The 17,869-nt window shown below is 48.6% G+C and overlaps 1 protein-coding gene across 1 annotated transcript in view; it reads left to right on the top strand.

Moving 5' to 3' along the window:
- Positions 1-789: 789 nt before the first annotated feature.
- Positions 790-17,869, top strand: part of LOC122386296 (ionotropic receptor 25a-like) — a 72,174-nt gene continuing 55,094 nt past the window's right edge. The window contains exons 1-4 of the mRNA XM_043375369.1: positions 790-800; positions 4,627-4,700; positions 16,433-16,582; positions 16,793-16,996. Of these exons, the coding sequence (XP_043231304.1) occupies positions 790-800; positions 4,627-4,700; positions 16,433-16,582; positions 16,793-16,996 (439 nt within the window). The remainder of the gene's footprint in view (positions 801-4,626; positions 4,701-16,432; positions 16,583-16,792; positions 16,997-17,869) is intronic.

Genomic DNA, 17,869 nt, shown 5'->3' with positions numbered 1-17,869 from the left:
ATGTCATAAGATCTTACTTAGATCAAAGGCTACGTTTCAGCTCTTTGGCTTAGCCTGAGCTACCGTTTTAAAAAAAGTTAAAAACCCTATGGGGGGGGGGGGCACCACCTCGGCCGGCGAGGGTTAAGGCACTGATATGCGTCAAAAAGATGTTCCATAGAAATATGTCCCAAATTTGGTGACGCTACGTGGCACCGTTTTAACGCCATCAGCGTGAAGCTCAGGTAGTTATTTCGATGCCGCTAAATTGTTCCAGTTTTACCCAGACTGTACCGGTTTTTGTGACCCGGTGACCTGACCTGAGATGACTGGGAGTTTGGGGCTCCACTTGACCCCCGAGTCCTCTGTCACAGTATCCGACTGTTCCAGCTCTGAGCGTGACCCCACGCCCCGGCGCTGCGGCCGCTCCCTGTTGGTCCGTCTCCGGGACAACGGCTGCACCTCCGGAGCCATCCCATCGCGTGCGGCTCGGCCAACGCCGCCGACGCCGCCCGCTTAGCCGGCCTTCACTGCGACAATGCCCGTAATAGCGGCCGGGGGAGGGGGGCTATGCACCGGGGCAGCGTGACTGGGGGGGGGGGGGGGGCGTGAAACACTCGAGGTGATCAATAAGGAGTCGGCGGTCCGCCGGCCTGGGTCGGTCGGTACTCAGTACCGTGCCGCCGCCGGGCCCGGCGGCTGACCTGAGACTGATCCGTCTGACCTGCGTCTGACCCTGTCTGACCCCATCTGACCGGAATCTGACCCGCGTCTGATCCGTGTGACCCCGCTGCACGGCCGGCCAGCGAGATGGGCAGCAGGTGAGTTCCAGAGAAAATACAAACACTTGGGTGCTGCGTATGCATATGTAACTTCTTACTAGTATGGTAACCGAAGGTTTGTGTTCAATGATTAAAAACACTTCTAATTATGATTGTGCTGTTCTATTGAAAAGCAGCCCTTGTCTTCTGTACATAAGCGCGGGCGCCTGCTTGGCTTGCTAGAGCCCGAACGAACCCAACTAAAAATGTATGCATTTTAACATAAACGCTTTGACGTTAGGAGGTACATGTTAAAAATTGTTTTGGTATGCTCCAACTAATCGTTAGAGCCCTACCAATTAATTTCATAAACTGATATGTTCGTGCGAGTGACTATGAGTAAAACTGTATGTAAAGTAAGTCGGAAGTGCAGTTGACTACAGCATGACGTTTCACTCCTCACGGGCAATAAGCTGTCTGAAATGTTATGCTGTACCGCTTAGCACACAACTGATTGCATCTTTGGTGAACGTGGAGTCACAGAATTGATCTGAGCTATCGAGCCTGTGTAATGCGGCACAGCCTACCATTCCAGGCAAGTAATCGCCTGTGAGAAGTTACATCGTTCTGTAGTCAAGTACATATACCTATACACTGACATCGCTATGCAGTAAGCTTGCATTCATACCTATTTCCCAGCTGTACTTACGAATAGTGTTTGTCTAATTCAAACAGCCTGCGGTTAAAATAATTAGTGAGATAAGCTGGTGCTTGGATAATTGAGTTTAGATAACCACACACAATATACCTACCTAATGTTCGTGTTTTACAATGTCCGTTTAAATGAGATGTTTCGGGTTTGAATGGACTCTTATTCCACCCTTTGTCTAATCTTTATCCATATCTACCACGCGCTAAAACTATATACTACAACACGTGTACCTACAGGTCTCGCGAGATTAAGCGGTAGGTTTTGCACTTTTAGGGGAAGGAGGGTGAATTGCGCCACCTTTAGGAAAAACGCTAATTGCAAGAAAACCGCTGGAGATATAAGCATGCACTGGTAACCATTTCAAAGAGGAGCTCATTGGCTACGATTTAAGAGCCTCCCGATCAATTAAGAATGTATCGTTTGCTTCTGACAGCTGCTTTTTCAGAAACATGTAAAAGGGCGCATTTGCCAACAACTGCTGTAAATTGCGCCAGGGGGATGGCGCAATTAGAACCCAATTGCGCCCTATACTTTAACATGGCTAAGTGAATGAGACGGAATGCATACACCCTGGCAGTCTAATGTCATTGCGGCTTACTTAAACATTTATAATGTTATTCAGGCTGGATGAATAATAAATGTAGATATAAATCGCGATGTTTTTTGCCCAGGTAGATAACTTAACATGTGTCCGTACGCTTGTAAAAGTGCAACGAAAACGTTTACTGTAACCGACTAGATATATGTGAACGTATGCGCCTATACAGTTAAATTTTCAATCGGTTCTCTCAAAAGTAATAATTTTTATCGTTTTGACAACTTAATGACATCAGTTTTTACTTTTTTATCATAGCTGTCACTTTTCACGCCTGAGTCCATGTTGAAAATGTCGTATTTTGTCAATTACACCACAAGTCGTGGCCTAAATGGCAGCTGCATTATAAGTTTGAAGATAGAGATAATTTGCGGACTGACGACAGCGGGCTGCTCCCTTGCCTGACATTAAACTCCTTCTTTATTGCAATCAGTTAATGATGCATTCATACTGTCGTGATACAATGGCTACACCATTATTCTATTTGCGCCCCCCTGGCGCAATCGCCATGGGCGCAATTAAAATTGCGGCACTTTTTAACAAAAGCATAGAAGTTATCATAAAGATGTTGCAGGAAGTTTACGGTTTCAGTGATATACAATGAAAAACGGGTTTTTCTTTCTAAATATCACTCTGAAAATCACACAAATATCGTAAATTTTTAAAGCCAACGGTTCAAAATGCTGCAAAAAAGTTAAGAAAACGCCATAACATCTTTGTTGGCGTAATGAGCCTTGCTGATTGGCTTCATCGGAGTGTTTGGGCCATAAAATGAACAATCCAGTGGTGAAAATAATGTTTTCGAACACAAAATTCTAAACATGCCATTGAATCCGTGGGAATGTTGGTGGGCGCAATTGGTTAGGAGGGCGCAATACACCCACTTTCCCCTACATTTCCGGTTATATCTCAGAAACTAATCGATCTACGATGAAGCCATTTTACACGATCATGGCCGGCTTGTAACCCAACAGGCAACAAGTCGATCGCATCTTCAACACTGAAAAGCCAACGAAGATATAGCCTGAAGTACCTACACTAAATTTTCTAGGTGCAAAACCTACCGCTAAAACCCGCGAGACCTGTACATGACAGCCACAGCGGCAGGCAAGGTGTACTGTGTCCTTCTTCGGTAGGATAGACTAGGTATATAGGCACACTTTACGAGTATAAAATACGAACATTGAGTAAGAGAGAGAGAGAGAGAGAGAGAGAGAGAGAGAGAGAGAGAGAGAGAGAGAGAGAGAGAGAGAGAGAGAGAGAGAGAGAGAGAGAGAGAGAGAGAGAGAGAGAGAGAGGGAGGGAGAGGGAGAGGGAGAGAGAGAGAGAGAGGGAGGGAGGGAGAGGGAGAGGGAGAGGAGAGAGAGAGAGAGAGAGGGAGGGAGGGAGGGAGAGAAAGAGAGGGAGTAGATTGGCATTTGATCAGGCAGCTCGAATTCATCCGTAGGTACATATTCTAACAAAGAAAGACATGGGCAAATTGCGTAAAATGCATATAACATATAACATATATGGTACCTTATTTGTAACATTTTGCACATACTGAATACCTACCTAAGCCATTTAGTTCCCAAGTTTTTTTTTTAACAGCATTTGATCTTCGCAGATGCCTAATAGGCAGAGGTTGCAATGAGCTGTTGCCCCAGATAGGGTTAAAGGGACACTTAGATCATTTATAAATATGTTGCAGTTACTAAAGCAGCCACAAAAATAATAGCCGCTGTCAGCCATTGTCATGGCGTATTTGGCGAGTTGGTTTGCGTTGTTCGACGAATGTATGCCCATAACAGTATCGAGCATCTATTGGGCGGCATTGTCAAACGTCATATGGAGAATTTCTCAGGCTAACGGTGCCCAATAAATTGCGTACGACAGGTATATGAAGGGAAGACATTAGCCAGCACGGTCGTAAGTGTCGGGCCGAGTTTGTTTCTATTCAGCTGGGTTCACACAATCATAAATTTACAGCTGTGAGTTGAATGCCAAACAGCATAGAATATGGGTGCTCTTCAATGGTTAAACTCCTGGGACCCGTCCTAAAAAGTACAATATACATGGCTGAACTATGCATGACATTCAATACATTTACAAAGTTAATGTCTCTTTAAGTGGCTGCGTTGACTGTGTTAACTGTCTTTTCAATACCTGCCTTCATTGCTGGCTTATTAGGTCGGTAGTCGGTACTCTACTTTTCAGAGTATCTAGCCCTACTAACCTTTACCTAACTCATTGATCGGTGTTTCGGTGTTCCCCTAGCTGGAGTAACTCGTATTGCTCACCGTATTATCTGTTCGCACTGGTCCCCTGCGTACCGAACCACTGACTCCCTGCTGCACTGACTGACCATTTTAAACTTACCATTTTATTATCTCCTATGGTACATACTAACTGACCGTCACCATTTTGTTGTCTCTTACACCGACCGTTTAAACTCACCGTTTCGATGTCCCTGAGGCACCAACTGACTGTTCCAATTCTCGGAACGTTTCAGCATTCCGCGCACTAGCTGACCGTTCGTTCTAACTCACCGTTTCAATGTCCCTGAGGCCCAAACTGACTGTTCTGGCCCTCCGTTTCAGCGTTCGGCTGCTTTGCGCCGCGGCGCTGGCGGCCCTCCAGCTCATCTCGGTCTCCGCCCAGGCCGTGACTCCATGTGAGTACCTACACCAGTCCCACGGACAGACGAACACACTCAGACCGTGACTCCATGTGAGTACCCACACCAGTCCCACGGACAGACGAACACACTCAGACCGTGACTCCATGTGAGTACCCACATACCGGTCCCACGGACAGACGAACACACTCAGACCGTGACTCCATGTGAGTATCCACACCAGTCCCACGGACAGACGAACACTTTCAGGCCGTGACTCCATGTGAGTACCCACACCAGTCCCACGGACAGACGAACGAATAGTGGGTATCTGCCCATACCCACACATCGGTCCGGTGGACAGACGAACGGTGGGTATCTGCCCATGCCCACACACCGGTCCCACGGACAGATGAACACTCGGTATCTGCCCAGACCGTGGCGCGTTCCTCGGCAGACCCCAATAGGGCGCGGGTTAAGCCCGACGCTTCCGACCCATTAAATGAACAATAGAAGCTTACTAGGGTGACCCGCGTGCTCCGCAACGCGAAAAGGGATATTTTCGATCGGCGGCCGGTGTTCGGTTGTTCTTGTGTCAGTTGGGTTATCTATCCATTTCGGTCGATTGCTTTTTGACGGCTAAACGTTTTGGTTTGTGGAAAAAATATCCACCGCATCGAGGTGCCCGTGTCTGATAAGCATGCTTTCCACTTCAGAATCTGTCAAATGTGCTTTATAATTGAGGTGCGTAGTTTTAAGACAAATGAAAGGCGTAGATAATTTTCTCTAAAAATCGTTTTGCAGAGGTTTAAAACGTTTATATTTTTAAGAATACTGTTGCTTGTCATGCAAACGTGATGATTGGATCTTGGAGAGAATTGAATGCTCTTTCTAATGATAGCATTTTCAATTGTCAAGCGTATCAGGTTAAGCAGCAAATCCCGTGTAACTTTTTAGTGGCACATTATGGACAAATACCATTTAATTCAGCGATTTTTTCCACATTGTTTTTGATCAATTAGCTTTTCACAATTTTTCCATGAGAGACGGTACATTTTTATTGCTAATAGGCGCTGTTTCAACTCATTCCGTCTGACGATCACCTGAAATTAATACAAGATATCTTGGCTCGCTCCGCGTCGCGTTGGCCATAAAAAGATTCGGGAGAAAATTTGGGATCGAATGGTGTTTTTCCGGTGACGATCGGACGTCTAGAAGCTTCGATATTGGCGAAAAACTTGCTGAACTTGCAAAAGTACTTGGTACTTGCTTGGTACTTGCCAAAGTACTCGGTACTTGCCAAAGTACTTGGTACTTGCTTGGTATTTGCATAAGTACTCGGTATTTGCCAAAGTACTTGGTACTTGCTTTGCATTTGCATAAGTACTTGGTACTTGCTTGGTACTTGTAAAAGTACTTGGTACTTGCTTGGTACTTGCGAAAGTACTTGGTACTTGCACTCGCCCCCCCCCCCGTTCCCCCGACTCTACTCCCACCCCTACCCCCTCGGGATAATTCCGGGTTCGTCGGGTAGGAAAGCTTGCCACTCTATCCCCCCCCCCCAGAGCCTTGGTATCGATCGGTGTTCGGTCGTCAATAAGCCGAGATATGCACGGCGAATTATTTCAATCGGCGCCGATCAGAATCTTCAGGACGGAGGTACCCACACTCATTCCTGGCCGTATCTCACTTTTCCGAGATTTACGTCAAACTACGTATTTAAAACTACATATTCTACAGCCGAATCTTCAAACTGAGGGTACCTCACTCACAATCGCACGTGAATCAGCCGCATTCCTGGTCATCGTCTAATGCTGAAGAGATATGTGTGTACGCAGCTATCTCGCAAGCCCTAACAGGAAAAGCTCGCTGCAAAAACTGAGCGTTTCAAAAAACCCGAAATCCTACTCAAATGGTATATCAAACAAGATATCTTGGCTCGCTCCGCGTCGCTTTGGCCATAAAAAGCTTCGGGAGAAAATTTGGGATCGAATGGTGTTTTCCCGGTGACGATCGGACGTCTAGAAGCTTCGATATTGGCGAAAAACTTGCTGAACTTGCAAAAGTACTTGGTACTTGCTTGGTACTTGCCAAAGTACTCGGTACTTGCCAAAGTACTTGGTACTTGCTTGGTATTTGCATAAGTACTCGGTATTTGCCAAAGTACTTGGTACTTGCTTGCTATTTGCATAAGTACTTGGTACTTGCTTGGTACTTGTAAAAGTACTTGGTACTTGCTTGGTACTTGCAAAAGTACTTGGTACTTGCACTCGCCCCCCCCCCCGTTCCCCCGACTCTACTCCCACACCTACCCCCTCGGGATAATTCCGGGTTCGTCGGGTAGGAAAACTTGCCACTCTACCCCCCTCCCCCCCCCCCCACACACACAGAGCCATTTGGTATCGATCGGTGTTTATCCCGTGTCAATCGGTCGTTAATAAGCCGAGATATGCACGGCGAATTATTTCAATCGGCGTCGATCAGAATCTTCAGAACGGAGGGACCCACACTCATTTCTGGCCGTATCTCACTTTTACGAGATGTACGTCAAACTACGTATTTAAAACTACATATTCTAAGGCCGAATCTTCAAACTGGGGGTACCTCAGACCGTGGGAACGACTCGGCTCAGCACTGCCGCACGCGCATTCAGCGGCGGGTTGTCGATTTTTCGAGTGTCGGCTGCCGATCTCCCGAGAGCCGGCCACCTGTCAGCCGCCGCTCGGCTCTGTGTTAAGCATATGGGGACGGCGAATTTCTCCCGGAGGGAAGCACCTCGCTCACAAAAGCACGTGAATCAGCCGCATTCCTGTGTGGCGCGCAATGCTGAAGAGATATGTGTGTACGCAGCTATCTCGCAAGCCCTAACAGGAAAAGCTCGCTGCAAAAACTGAGCGTTTCAAATAACGCCAAATCCTACTCAAATGGATATTTAAACAAGATATCTTGGCTCGCTCCGCGTCGCTTTGGCAATCAAAGTATGAGGGAGAAAATTTGGGATCGATTGGTGTTCGTCCCGTGTTAATCGGACGTCTAGAAGCTTAGATATTCACGAAAAACTTGTTGAACTTGCAAAAGTACTTGGTACTTGCTTGGTACTTGCCAAAGTACTCGGTACTTGCCAAAGTACTTGGTACTTGCTTGGTATTTGCATAAGTACTCGGTATTTGCCAAAGTACTTGGTACTTGCTTGGTATTTGCATAAGTACTTGGTACTTGCTTGGTACTTGTAAAAGTACTTGGTACTTGCTTGGTACTTGCGAAAGTACTTGGTACTTGCACTCGCCCCCCCCGTTCCCCCGACTCTACTCCCACACCTACCCCCTCGGGATAATTCCGGGTTCGTCGGGTAGGAAAACTTGCCACTCTACCCCCTCCCCCCCCCACACACACACAGAGCCATTTGGTATCGATCGGTGTTTATCCCGTGTCAATCGGTCGTCAATAAGCCGAGATATGCACGGCGAATTATTTCAATCGGCGTCGATCAGAATCTTCAGAACGGAGGGACCCACACTCATTTCTGGCCGTATCTCACTTTTCCGAGATGTACGTCAAACTACGTATTTAAAACTACATATTCTAAGGCCGAATCTTCAAACTGGGGGTACCTCAGACCGTGGGAACGACTCGGCTCAGCACTGCCGCACGCGCATTCAGCGGCGGGTTGTCGATTTTTCGAGTGTCGGCTGCCGATCTCCCGAGAGCCGGCCACCTGTCAGCCGCCGCTCGGCTCTGTGTTAAGCATATGGGGACGGCGAATTTCTCCCGGAGGGAAGCACCTCGCTCACAAAAGCACGTGAATCAGCCGCATTCCTGTGTGGCGCGCAATGCTGAAGAGATATGTGTTTCCGCGGGTATCTCGCAGGCCCTAACAGGAAAAGCTCGCTGCAAAAACTGAGCGTTTCAAATAACGCCAAATCCTAGTCAAATGGATATTTAAACAAGATATCTTGGCTCGCTCCGCGTCGCTTTGGCAATCAAAGTATGAGGGAGAAAATTTGGGATCGATTGGTGTTCGTCCCGTGTTAATCGGACGTCTAGAAGCTTAGATATTCACGAAAAACTTGTTGAACTTGCAAAAGTACTTGGTACTTGCTTGGTACTTGCCAAAGTACTCGGTACTTGCCAAAGTACTTGGTACTTGCTTGGTATTTGCATAAGTACTCGGTATTTGCCAAAGTACTTGGTACTTGCTTGGTATTTGCATAAGTACTTGGTACTTGCTTGGTACTTGTAAAAGTACTTGGTACTTGCTTGGTACTTGCGAAAGTACTTGGTACTTGCACTCGCCCCCCCCCGTTCCCCCGACTCTACTCCCACACCTACCCCCTCGGGATAATTCCGGGTTCGTCGGGTAGGAAAACTTGCCACTCTACCCCCTCCCCCCCCACACACACACACAGAGCCATTTGGTATCGATCGGTGTTTATCCCGTGTCAATCGGTCGTCAATAAGCCGAGATATGCACGGCGAATTATTTCAATCGGCGTCGATCAGAATCTTCAGAACGGAGGGACCCACACTCATTTCTGGCCGTATCTCACTTTTCCGAGATGTACGTCAAACTACGTATTTAAAACTACATATTCTAAGGCCGAATCTTCAAACTGGGGGTACCTCAGACCGTGGGAACGACTCGGCTCAGCACTGCCGCACGCGCATTCAGCGGCGGGTTGTCGATTTTTCGAGTGTCGGCTGCCGATCTCCCGAGAGCCGGCCACCTGTCAGCCGCCGCTCGGCTCTGTGTTAAGCATATGGGGACGGCGAATTTCTCCCGGAGGGAAGCACCTCGCTCACAAAAGCACGTGAATCAGCCGCATTCCTGTGTGGCGCGCAATGCTGAAGAGATATGTGTTTCCGCGGGTATCTCGCAGGCCCTAACAGGAAAAGCTCGCTGCAAAAACTGAGCGTTTCAAATAACGCCAAATCCTAGTCAAATGGATATTTAAACAAGATATCTTGGCTCGCTCCGCGTCGCGTTGGCCATAAAATGATTAAGGAGAAAATTTGGGACCGATTGGTGTTTGTCCCGTGTTGATCGGGCGTCTAGAAGCTTAGATATTCGCGAAAAACTTGTTGAACTTGCCAAAATACCTGCCAGCTTGCTGTATCACCTGCTACTTGGTAATGTACTGAAAACTTGCTAATGTACTGAAAACCTGCCAAAGGTATTTACTTGCCTAAATACCGCAAAGAAACTTGTTGCTTTCCGACGTTTAAATCAGACGTCGTTAAAAACTTTTCAAATTTCCCTTGGTCGCAGTTTGTTTTGATTTGTTTTCAATGAATTGTTTGCAATTTGAGTTTTGTTTAATTCCAATTCGTATATTAATTCACCTATCTATCTTGTCTCTTATTTGTTGCGTCCTACCTATCAAGCGATTACACTTACGTTGAAAGAGCCGGTGGGTGGTTATAATGCAATACCCTGCACGGTGAACAGCTTGCGAGTTCTGCAGCGGTGCGATTGCTGGGGCTTATCGCTGACTGAAAAGGGTAAATACAGTAAATACAGATGGTTGTGTTGGATCCCTTTGCTTTTGCCCAACATTCAGCGTTGGAATTGTGGCTTTATCGTCTCTCTTATTAAAGTTATTAAACTTTTTGTAGATTCGTCAGGTTTGAAGCGACGCGCGGGGCGACATGCCTCTGGCGGCCGCACGCGGAACTACCGCGCACGGCGGCTCTGGCCGGACGACTGCACAGGTGGCAGCACCTGCCCACATTGCACACCGCCGCCGGGCCGGCCGGTGGAATTTTCCAGCCGTCGGCCGGCCGGTGGCCGGCGAATTTCTCCCGGAGGGAAGCACCTCGCTCACAAAAGCACGTGAATCAGCCGCATTCCTGTGTGGCGCGCAATGCTGAAGAGATATGTGTTTCCGCGGGTATCTCGCAGGCCCTAACAGGAAAAGCTCGCTGCAAAAACTGAGCACTTCAAAAAACCCGAAATCCTACTCAAATGGATATTTAAACAAGATATCTTGGCTCGCTCCGCGTCGCTTTGGCAATCAAAGTATGAGGGAGAAAATTTGGGATCGATTGGTGTTCGTCCCGTGTTAATCGGACGTCTTGAAGCTTAGATATTCACGAAAAACTTGTTGAACTTGCCAAAGTACCTGCCAGCTTGCTGTATCACCTGCTGCTTGGTAATGTACTGAAAACTTGCTAATGTACTGAAAACCTGCCAAAGTACTTGGTATTTACTTGCCTAAATACCGCAAAGAACTTGTTCCTTTCCGACGTTTAAATCAGACGTCTTTAGTCGACCAAAGACTTTGCGAATTTGCCTTGGTCTCAGATAATTTAAATTTGTTCCAATGAATTGTTTGCAATCTGAGTTATGCTTATTCCCAATTCGTATTTTGTTTCACCTACCTAACAATTCCCACTTGTTTTTGCGTCCTACCTTTTAAGCGATTACACTTACGTTGAGAGAGCCGGTGGGTGGTTATAATGCAATACCCTGCACGTTAAACAGCTTGCGAGTTTTACAGCGGTGCGATTGCTGGGGCTTATCGCTGACAGAAAAGGGTAAATACAGTAAATACAGATGGCTGTGTTGGATCCCTTTGCTTTTGCCCCACATTCAGCGTTGGAATTGTGGCTTTACCGTCCCTCTTATAAAAGTTATCTAACTTTTTGTAGCTTCGTCAGGTTAGACACGACGCGCGTGACCTCTGGCGGCCGCTGGCGGAACTACCGCGCACGGCCCGCACACGGGCCTGGCGGCCGCCAGTGGAACTACTGCGCAGGTGGCAGCACCTGCCCGTGGAGAAGCGGCTGGCAATCGGCCGCCCCACTCCCCACCCCGCCCCCACCCAGCTGGCCGCCAGACCGTGGGAACGACTCGGCTCAGCGCTGCCGGCCGCTGGACGGGGAAACCCCGCCCCGCCGCCCGCCGCCCGACACACTGCCGCCGGGCCGGCCGGTGGAATTTTCCAGCCGTCGGCCGGCCGCCGGCTGCCGGATCTCCGGAACGGCGGTACCTCGCTCATTTTCGCACGCGCATTCAGCGGCGGCTTGTCGATTTTTCGAGTGTCGGCTGCCGATCTCCCGAGAGCCGGCCACCTGTCAGCCGCCGCTCGGCTCTGTGTTAAAGGTAGTGTGCCAGCTTTCTTGGACCGTATGGAGTTAATGGCCCAGATAAGGAGAACCGGATTTTTAGAACTTATCCATACCTTCAAAACTCATGGAAACGTCTTAAATTCTTCAAATTTTGAGTACCCCAGTGCGAAATTCGCCCCGACGGGTTGTCGGTCGTACCCCAACCACATTTCACACCACTATGAGCAATAAATGCACACACTGAAATCGCTATTACCGATATGCTCATCCAATCAAGTTTCGATAAACCCGTTCGTCATCAGCTCCTGCGGTTTCGAACACGCCTGTTAGGTGATGCGGTAGACTACGCCCAAAGCCAGGGCCCCGGTAACGTGAGGTAGCCGAGTCAGGGCAGCGTGCGCTGACTCAAGCCGGAGCCGCGCGTCCTCCCGGTGTCATGTGATAGCCCGGGGCTGCCCGCGGAGATGCGGTAGACCGCGCCCAAAGCTGCGGCCCCGGCTTGGGTCAGCGCACGCTGCCCCGACTCGGCTACCTCACGTTACCGGGGCCCTGGCTTTGGGCGCGGCTTCTGCTCATACTTTGTGGTGCGGTGGTGGTGCGTCGGGCTGCGCGCTCTGACTTCGGCCAAGAAAAATGCGTCAGCTGATCATTGTCATTTCTGCCACTTGCGTGCGGTGAAATGGGGTCATAACTTATAAGACGGCTTTTTCATATCAATTATTTTACATAAAATCATATTTCAAACCATAAATAATGTTCGACAGCCAAATAAAAGAAACAATACCAATACGGGCTTACAGTTTAAGGCTCGACATTGTGTTGTCTACGATTAGACAGCTGATAACTCATTCCCGTACGTCGTATGGTCGTTACACTATAATGACCTTTGCTTATTGTCACAAGTGCGCCGCATTCGCGATTGTTGCCCGACGCCTGTTTGCAGGTGAGCCCACTACAGTTGTTATACATATCTAAAAACCGATAAACTTTTAGGCGAAAAAGGCACTATTCCAGGCCCATTTTTGATTTTTTTTGCGATATTAGGTAAAAACAGAAGCTTCTTATCCTAGGAAAATTAAAATGGGAAATCTTTCAAAGGTGGCACACTACCTTTAAGCATATGGGGACGGCGAATTTCTCCCGGAGGGAAGCACCTCGCTCACAAAAGCACGTGAATCAGCCGCATTCCTGTGTGGCGCGCAATGCTGAAGAGATATGTGTTTCCGCGGGTATCTCGCAGGCCCTAAGAGAAAAAGCTCGCTGCAAAAACTGAGCGTTTCAAAAAACCCGCAATCCTACTCAAATAGTATACTATACAAGATATCTTGGCTCGCTCCGCGTCGCTTTGGCAATCAAAGTATGAGGGAGAAAATTTGGGATCGATTGGTGTTCGTCCCGTGTTAATCGGACGTCTAGAAGCTTAGATATTCACGAAAAACTTGTTGAACTTGCAAAAGTACTTGGTACTTGCTTGGTACTTGCCAAAGTACTCGGTACTTGCCAAAGTACTTGGTACTTGCTTGGTATTTGCATAAGTACTCGGTATTTGCCAAAGTACTTGGTACTTGCTTGGTATTTGCATAAGTACTTGGTACTTGCTTGGTACTTGTAAAAGTACTTGGTACTTGCTTGGTACTTGCGAAAGTACTTGGTACTTGCACTCGCCCCCCCCCGTTCCCCCGACTCTACTCCCACACCTACCCCCTCGGGATAATTCCGGGTTCGTCGGGTAGGAAAACTTGCCACTCTACCCCCTCCCCCCCCCCACACACACACAGAGCCATTTGGTATCGATCGGTGTTTATCCCGTGTCAATCGGTCGTCAATAAGCCGAGATATGCACGGCGAATTATTTCAATCGGCGTCGATCAGAATCTTCAGAACGGAGGGACCCACACTCATTTCTGGCCGTATCTCACTTTTCCGAGATGTACGTCAAACTACGTATTTAAAACTACATATTCTAAGGCCGAATCTTCAAACTGGGGGTACCTCAGACCGTGGGAACGACTCGGCTCAGCACTGCCGCACGCGCATTCAGCGGCGGGTTGTCGATTTTTCGAGTGTCGGCTGCCGATCTCCCGAGAGCCGGCCACCTGTCAGCCGCCGCTCGGCTCTGTGTTAAGCATATGGGGACGGCGAATTTCTCCCGGAGGGAAGCACCTCGCTCACAAAAGCACGTGAATCAGCCGCATTCCTGTGTGGCGCGCAATGCTGAAGAGATATGTGTTTCCGCGGGTATCTCGCAGGCCCTAACAGGAAAAGCTCGCTGCAAAAACTGAGCGTTTCAAATAACGCCAAATCCTAGTCAAATGGATATTTAAACAAGATATCTTGGCTCGCTCCGCGTCGCTTTGGCCATAAAAAGATTCTGGAGAAAATTTGGGATCGAATGGTGTTTTTCCAGTGACGATCGGACGTCTAGAAGCTTCGATATTGGCGAAAAACTTGCCGAACTTGCAAAAGTACTTGGTCCTTGCTTGGTACTTGCCAAAGTACTCGGTACTTGCACTTGCGAAAGTACTTGGTACTTGCTTGGTACTTGTACTCGCCCCCCCGTTCCCCCGACTCTACTCCCACCCCTACCCCCTCGGGATAATTCCGGGTTCGTCGGGTAGGAAAACTTGCCACTCTATCCCCCCCCCCCCCAGAGCCATTTGGTATCGATCGGTGTTTGTCCCGTGTCAATCGGTCGTCAATAAGCCGAGATATGCACGGCGAATTATTTCAATCGGCGCCGATCAGAATCTTCAGGACGGAGGTACCCACACTCATTCCTGGCCGTATCTCACTTTTCCGAGATCTACGTCAAACTACGCATTTAAAACTACATATTCTACAGCCGAATCTTCCAACTGGGGGTACCTCACTCACAATCGCACGTGAATTCAGCCGCATTCCATGTAACGCGCAATGCTGAAGAGATATGTGTGTACGCAGATATCTCGCAAGCCCTAAGAGAAAAAGCTCGCTGCAAAAACTCAGCGTTTCAAAAAACCCGAAATCCTACTCAAATGGATAATTAAACAAGATATCTTGGCTCGCTCCGCGTCGCTTTGGCCATAAAAAGATTCGGGAGAAAATTTGGGATCGAATGGTGTTTTTCCGGTGACGATCGGACGTCTAGAAGCTTCGATATTGGCGAAAAACTTGCTGAACTTGCAAAAGTACTTGGTACTTGCTTGGTACTTGCCAAAGTACTTGGTACTTGCTTGGTATTTGCATAAGTACTCGGTATTTGCCAAAGTACTTGGTACTTGTTTGGTATTTGCATAAGTACTTGGTACTTGCTTGGTACTTGTAAAAGTACTTGGTACTTGCGAAAGTACTTGGTACTTGCTTGGTACTTGTACTCGCCCCCCCCCTTGTTCCCCCGACTCTACTCCCACCCCTACACCCTCGGGATAATTCCGGGTTCGTCGGGTAGAAAAACTTGCCACTCTATTCCCCCCCCCCCCCCCCAGAGCCATTTGGTATCGATCGGTGTTTGTCCCGTGTCAATCGGTCGTCAATAAGCCGAGATATGCACGGCGAATTATTTCAATCGGCGCCGATCAGAATCTTCAGGACGGAGGTACCCACACTCATTCCTGGCCGTATCTCACTTTTCCGAGATCTACGTCAAACTACGCATTTAAAACTACATATTCTACAGCCGAATCTTCCAACTGGGGGTACCTCACTCACAATCGCACGTGAATTCAGCCGCATTCCATGTAACGCGCAATGCTGAAGAGATATGTGTGTACGCAGCTATCTCGCAAGCCCTAAGAGAAAAAGCTCGCTGCAAAAACTCAGCGCTTCAAAAAACCCGCAATCCTACTCAAATGGATAATTAAATAAATTCCAAAATCCGTCCAAAACGTCCATTTTTCAAAAGAAAGTGTCCTCCCCGGTGCACGTGGCGCGTGCCACCCCTGCAGCGCACACCATTCGATAGCCCGTTCGATTCTCTACACGATGCTGTTTTCCCCGTACCGGTCGGGCCCACGGTTACCGAGATGTTGCACCGGGACCGGACCCGTGTCGGGCAAATTTGGCTGTTTTCGCCCGTTTTTGCCAGCCGATTAATACATGTAAAGTCTATGACGCGAATTTGCACTTTTTGGGCACGCGCCACGCGCTCGCTATCGATCCGATCGAGCCGAGACCGCTCAAAGGCACGTTGTCCATCCTTGTTCTATAACTTGCGCAAATTTCAGCGCGGTAGGTGCAACGGTGTGATCTGTAACCCGCGCTACGTAGCACCATGTCGCGACCTTCGTAATAGACAGAAACTACGCCCTCCTCAAATAGTAATATAGATTTGTTCAGCGCAATAACTGTAAAACCTGTAGAAAATTAAGTACCTACCTAAAGAAATCATAATAAACAGCCCGTCATAAAATAGACGGCGCACGACCGATGGGTTTAAACAATCGGGCCGAAGCTGGTCAGACAGGGTAAGTGTGCTGTAACTTCTTTGATAATGGTTAACGTAGTTGTGTAGATAACAGAACGAAAAGCATTTCTTGGCAAGAGAATAAAACAGCTGACAAATACAGACACGTAAAAACCCTTGTGGAGAACAGGTATCGTAAATTTTGAATGGAAAACTGTTCTCATGAATGCGTTCGTATTTTAGCCGCATTGTTAACTTGCACGTTGGACGAATGATCGAGACATTTGAGCGATAAAGATGGATATTTCTTTATTCAGTTTCGTGTTATTTATGTTTGCAGTGATTCTGCTGGACTCGACGGAGGGCGCTCTGGAGACGTCAATCAGCAGCGCCATCACCGACATGGTGTCGACGAACGAGGGTCTCAGCGTCAGTCCCCAGTTCGTCCTCGTCGACAGCCAGCTGCAGGACCAACAGAGAAAGGACTTTGGTAAGTAGTTAGGGGACTAAAACCAGCTGCAAGACGCGCAGAGAAAGGACTTCGGTAAGATAGTGGAACGCATGTTGTGTCGTTTCCAGTTTTACTTCATTTGAAACCTTGTATATGTTCTTTTCATTTCTCATTAAAAGTCATATCTCAAGCAATGGAACTGAAGTTCCCTCGTTTTCAACTGCCCTAACCGCTCCGATCGTTGGTCAGTGTGCGGCCAGGCGAGCTCTGCGCTGTCGGCGGTGGTTGACCTGACCTGGGACCCGGTCGAGGGCGTGGCCGAGGCAGCGCAGCTCTCGGACGTGCCCTGGATGAAGCTGGACGTCACCAACCGGCCGTACATCCAGGCGGCCGACGACTACCTCAAATACGCCAACGCCACAGACGCCGCGCTCATCTTCCAGGACCAGACAGGTGAGACCAGACAGCTCTACCGGCACGGGGACGGGTAGAACGGATACATCTTCCAGGACCAGACAGGTGAGACCGGACAGCTCTACCGGCACGGGGACGGGTAGAACGGATACATCTTCCAGGACCAGACAGGTGAGACCGGACAGTTCTACCGACACGGAGACAGGTAGAACGGATACATCTTCCAGGACCAGACAGGTGAGACGGACAGCTCTACCGGCACGGGGACGGGTAGAACGGATACATCTTCCAGGACCAGACAGGTCAGACTGGACAATTCTACCGACACTGAGACCACTGGCGGATCCAGGCTTGCGTTTTGGGGGGGGGGCCAACTCATGCTGGAGCCAAACCTAGGGTACCCCCAAATCCTGTTTTCTCATCGGATTTAGGCCACTTATTTTTCGTCACAGCCCCGACACTATGATTTTTTTTTTAACTAGAAAGAAAAATATATAAATGGTAGCCCACCCGACCCATGCCTTTATATTACTTTGTAAGCACTTACCATTGCTTTTGTCGACCAGTTAACCCGCTTCGAGTCAGTGCTTGGGTCCCTTTGCGGGCCGGGAGGTGGTAAAACACCCCCTGTCTAACTCGGCTCCTAGGCCACGCACTGATTGAACTATGTTTCATTATCGTTTGGGGGAGGGGGCAAACGGGCCACTTTAGACCTCTGGGAAGGTGGCATGGCCCATAAATGCCCCCTCCCTGGATCCGCCAGTGTAAGAGACCATTGGAGCTGCAGTTGGGTACCTCAGACGTCAGGGTACGCCCTCAGATGTATAGGACTCGCATGGAGACCTCTTATGCTATAGTGGACTGAAAGGACCCAAAGGAGCCTGTCAAGGGCTCCCGGAGATAGACGTGGGC

The sequence above is a fragment of the Amphibalanus amphitrite genome, unplaced genomic scaffold (genome assembly GCF_019059575.1).
Source record: "Amphibalanus amphitrite isolate SeventyFive unplaced genomic scaffold, NRLGWU_Aamphi_draft 000246F_arrow, whole genome shotgun sequence".
In the NCBI taxonomy this organism is placed as follows: domain Eukaryota; kingdom Metazoa; phylum Arthropoda; class Thecostraca; order Balanomorpha; family Balanidae; genus Amphibalanus; species Amphibalanus amphitrite.
The sequence above is the reverse complement of the archived record's forward strand: the minus strand, read 5'-3'. Positions and strand labels throughout refer to the sequence as shown.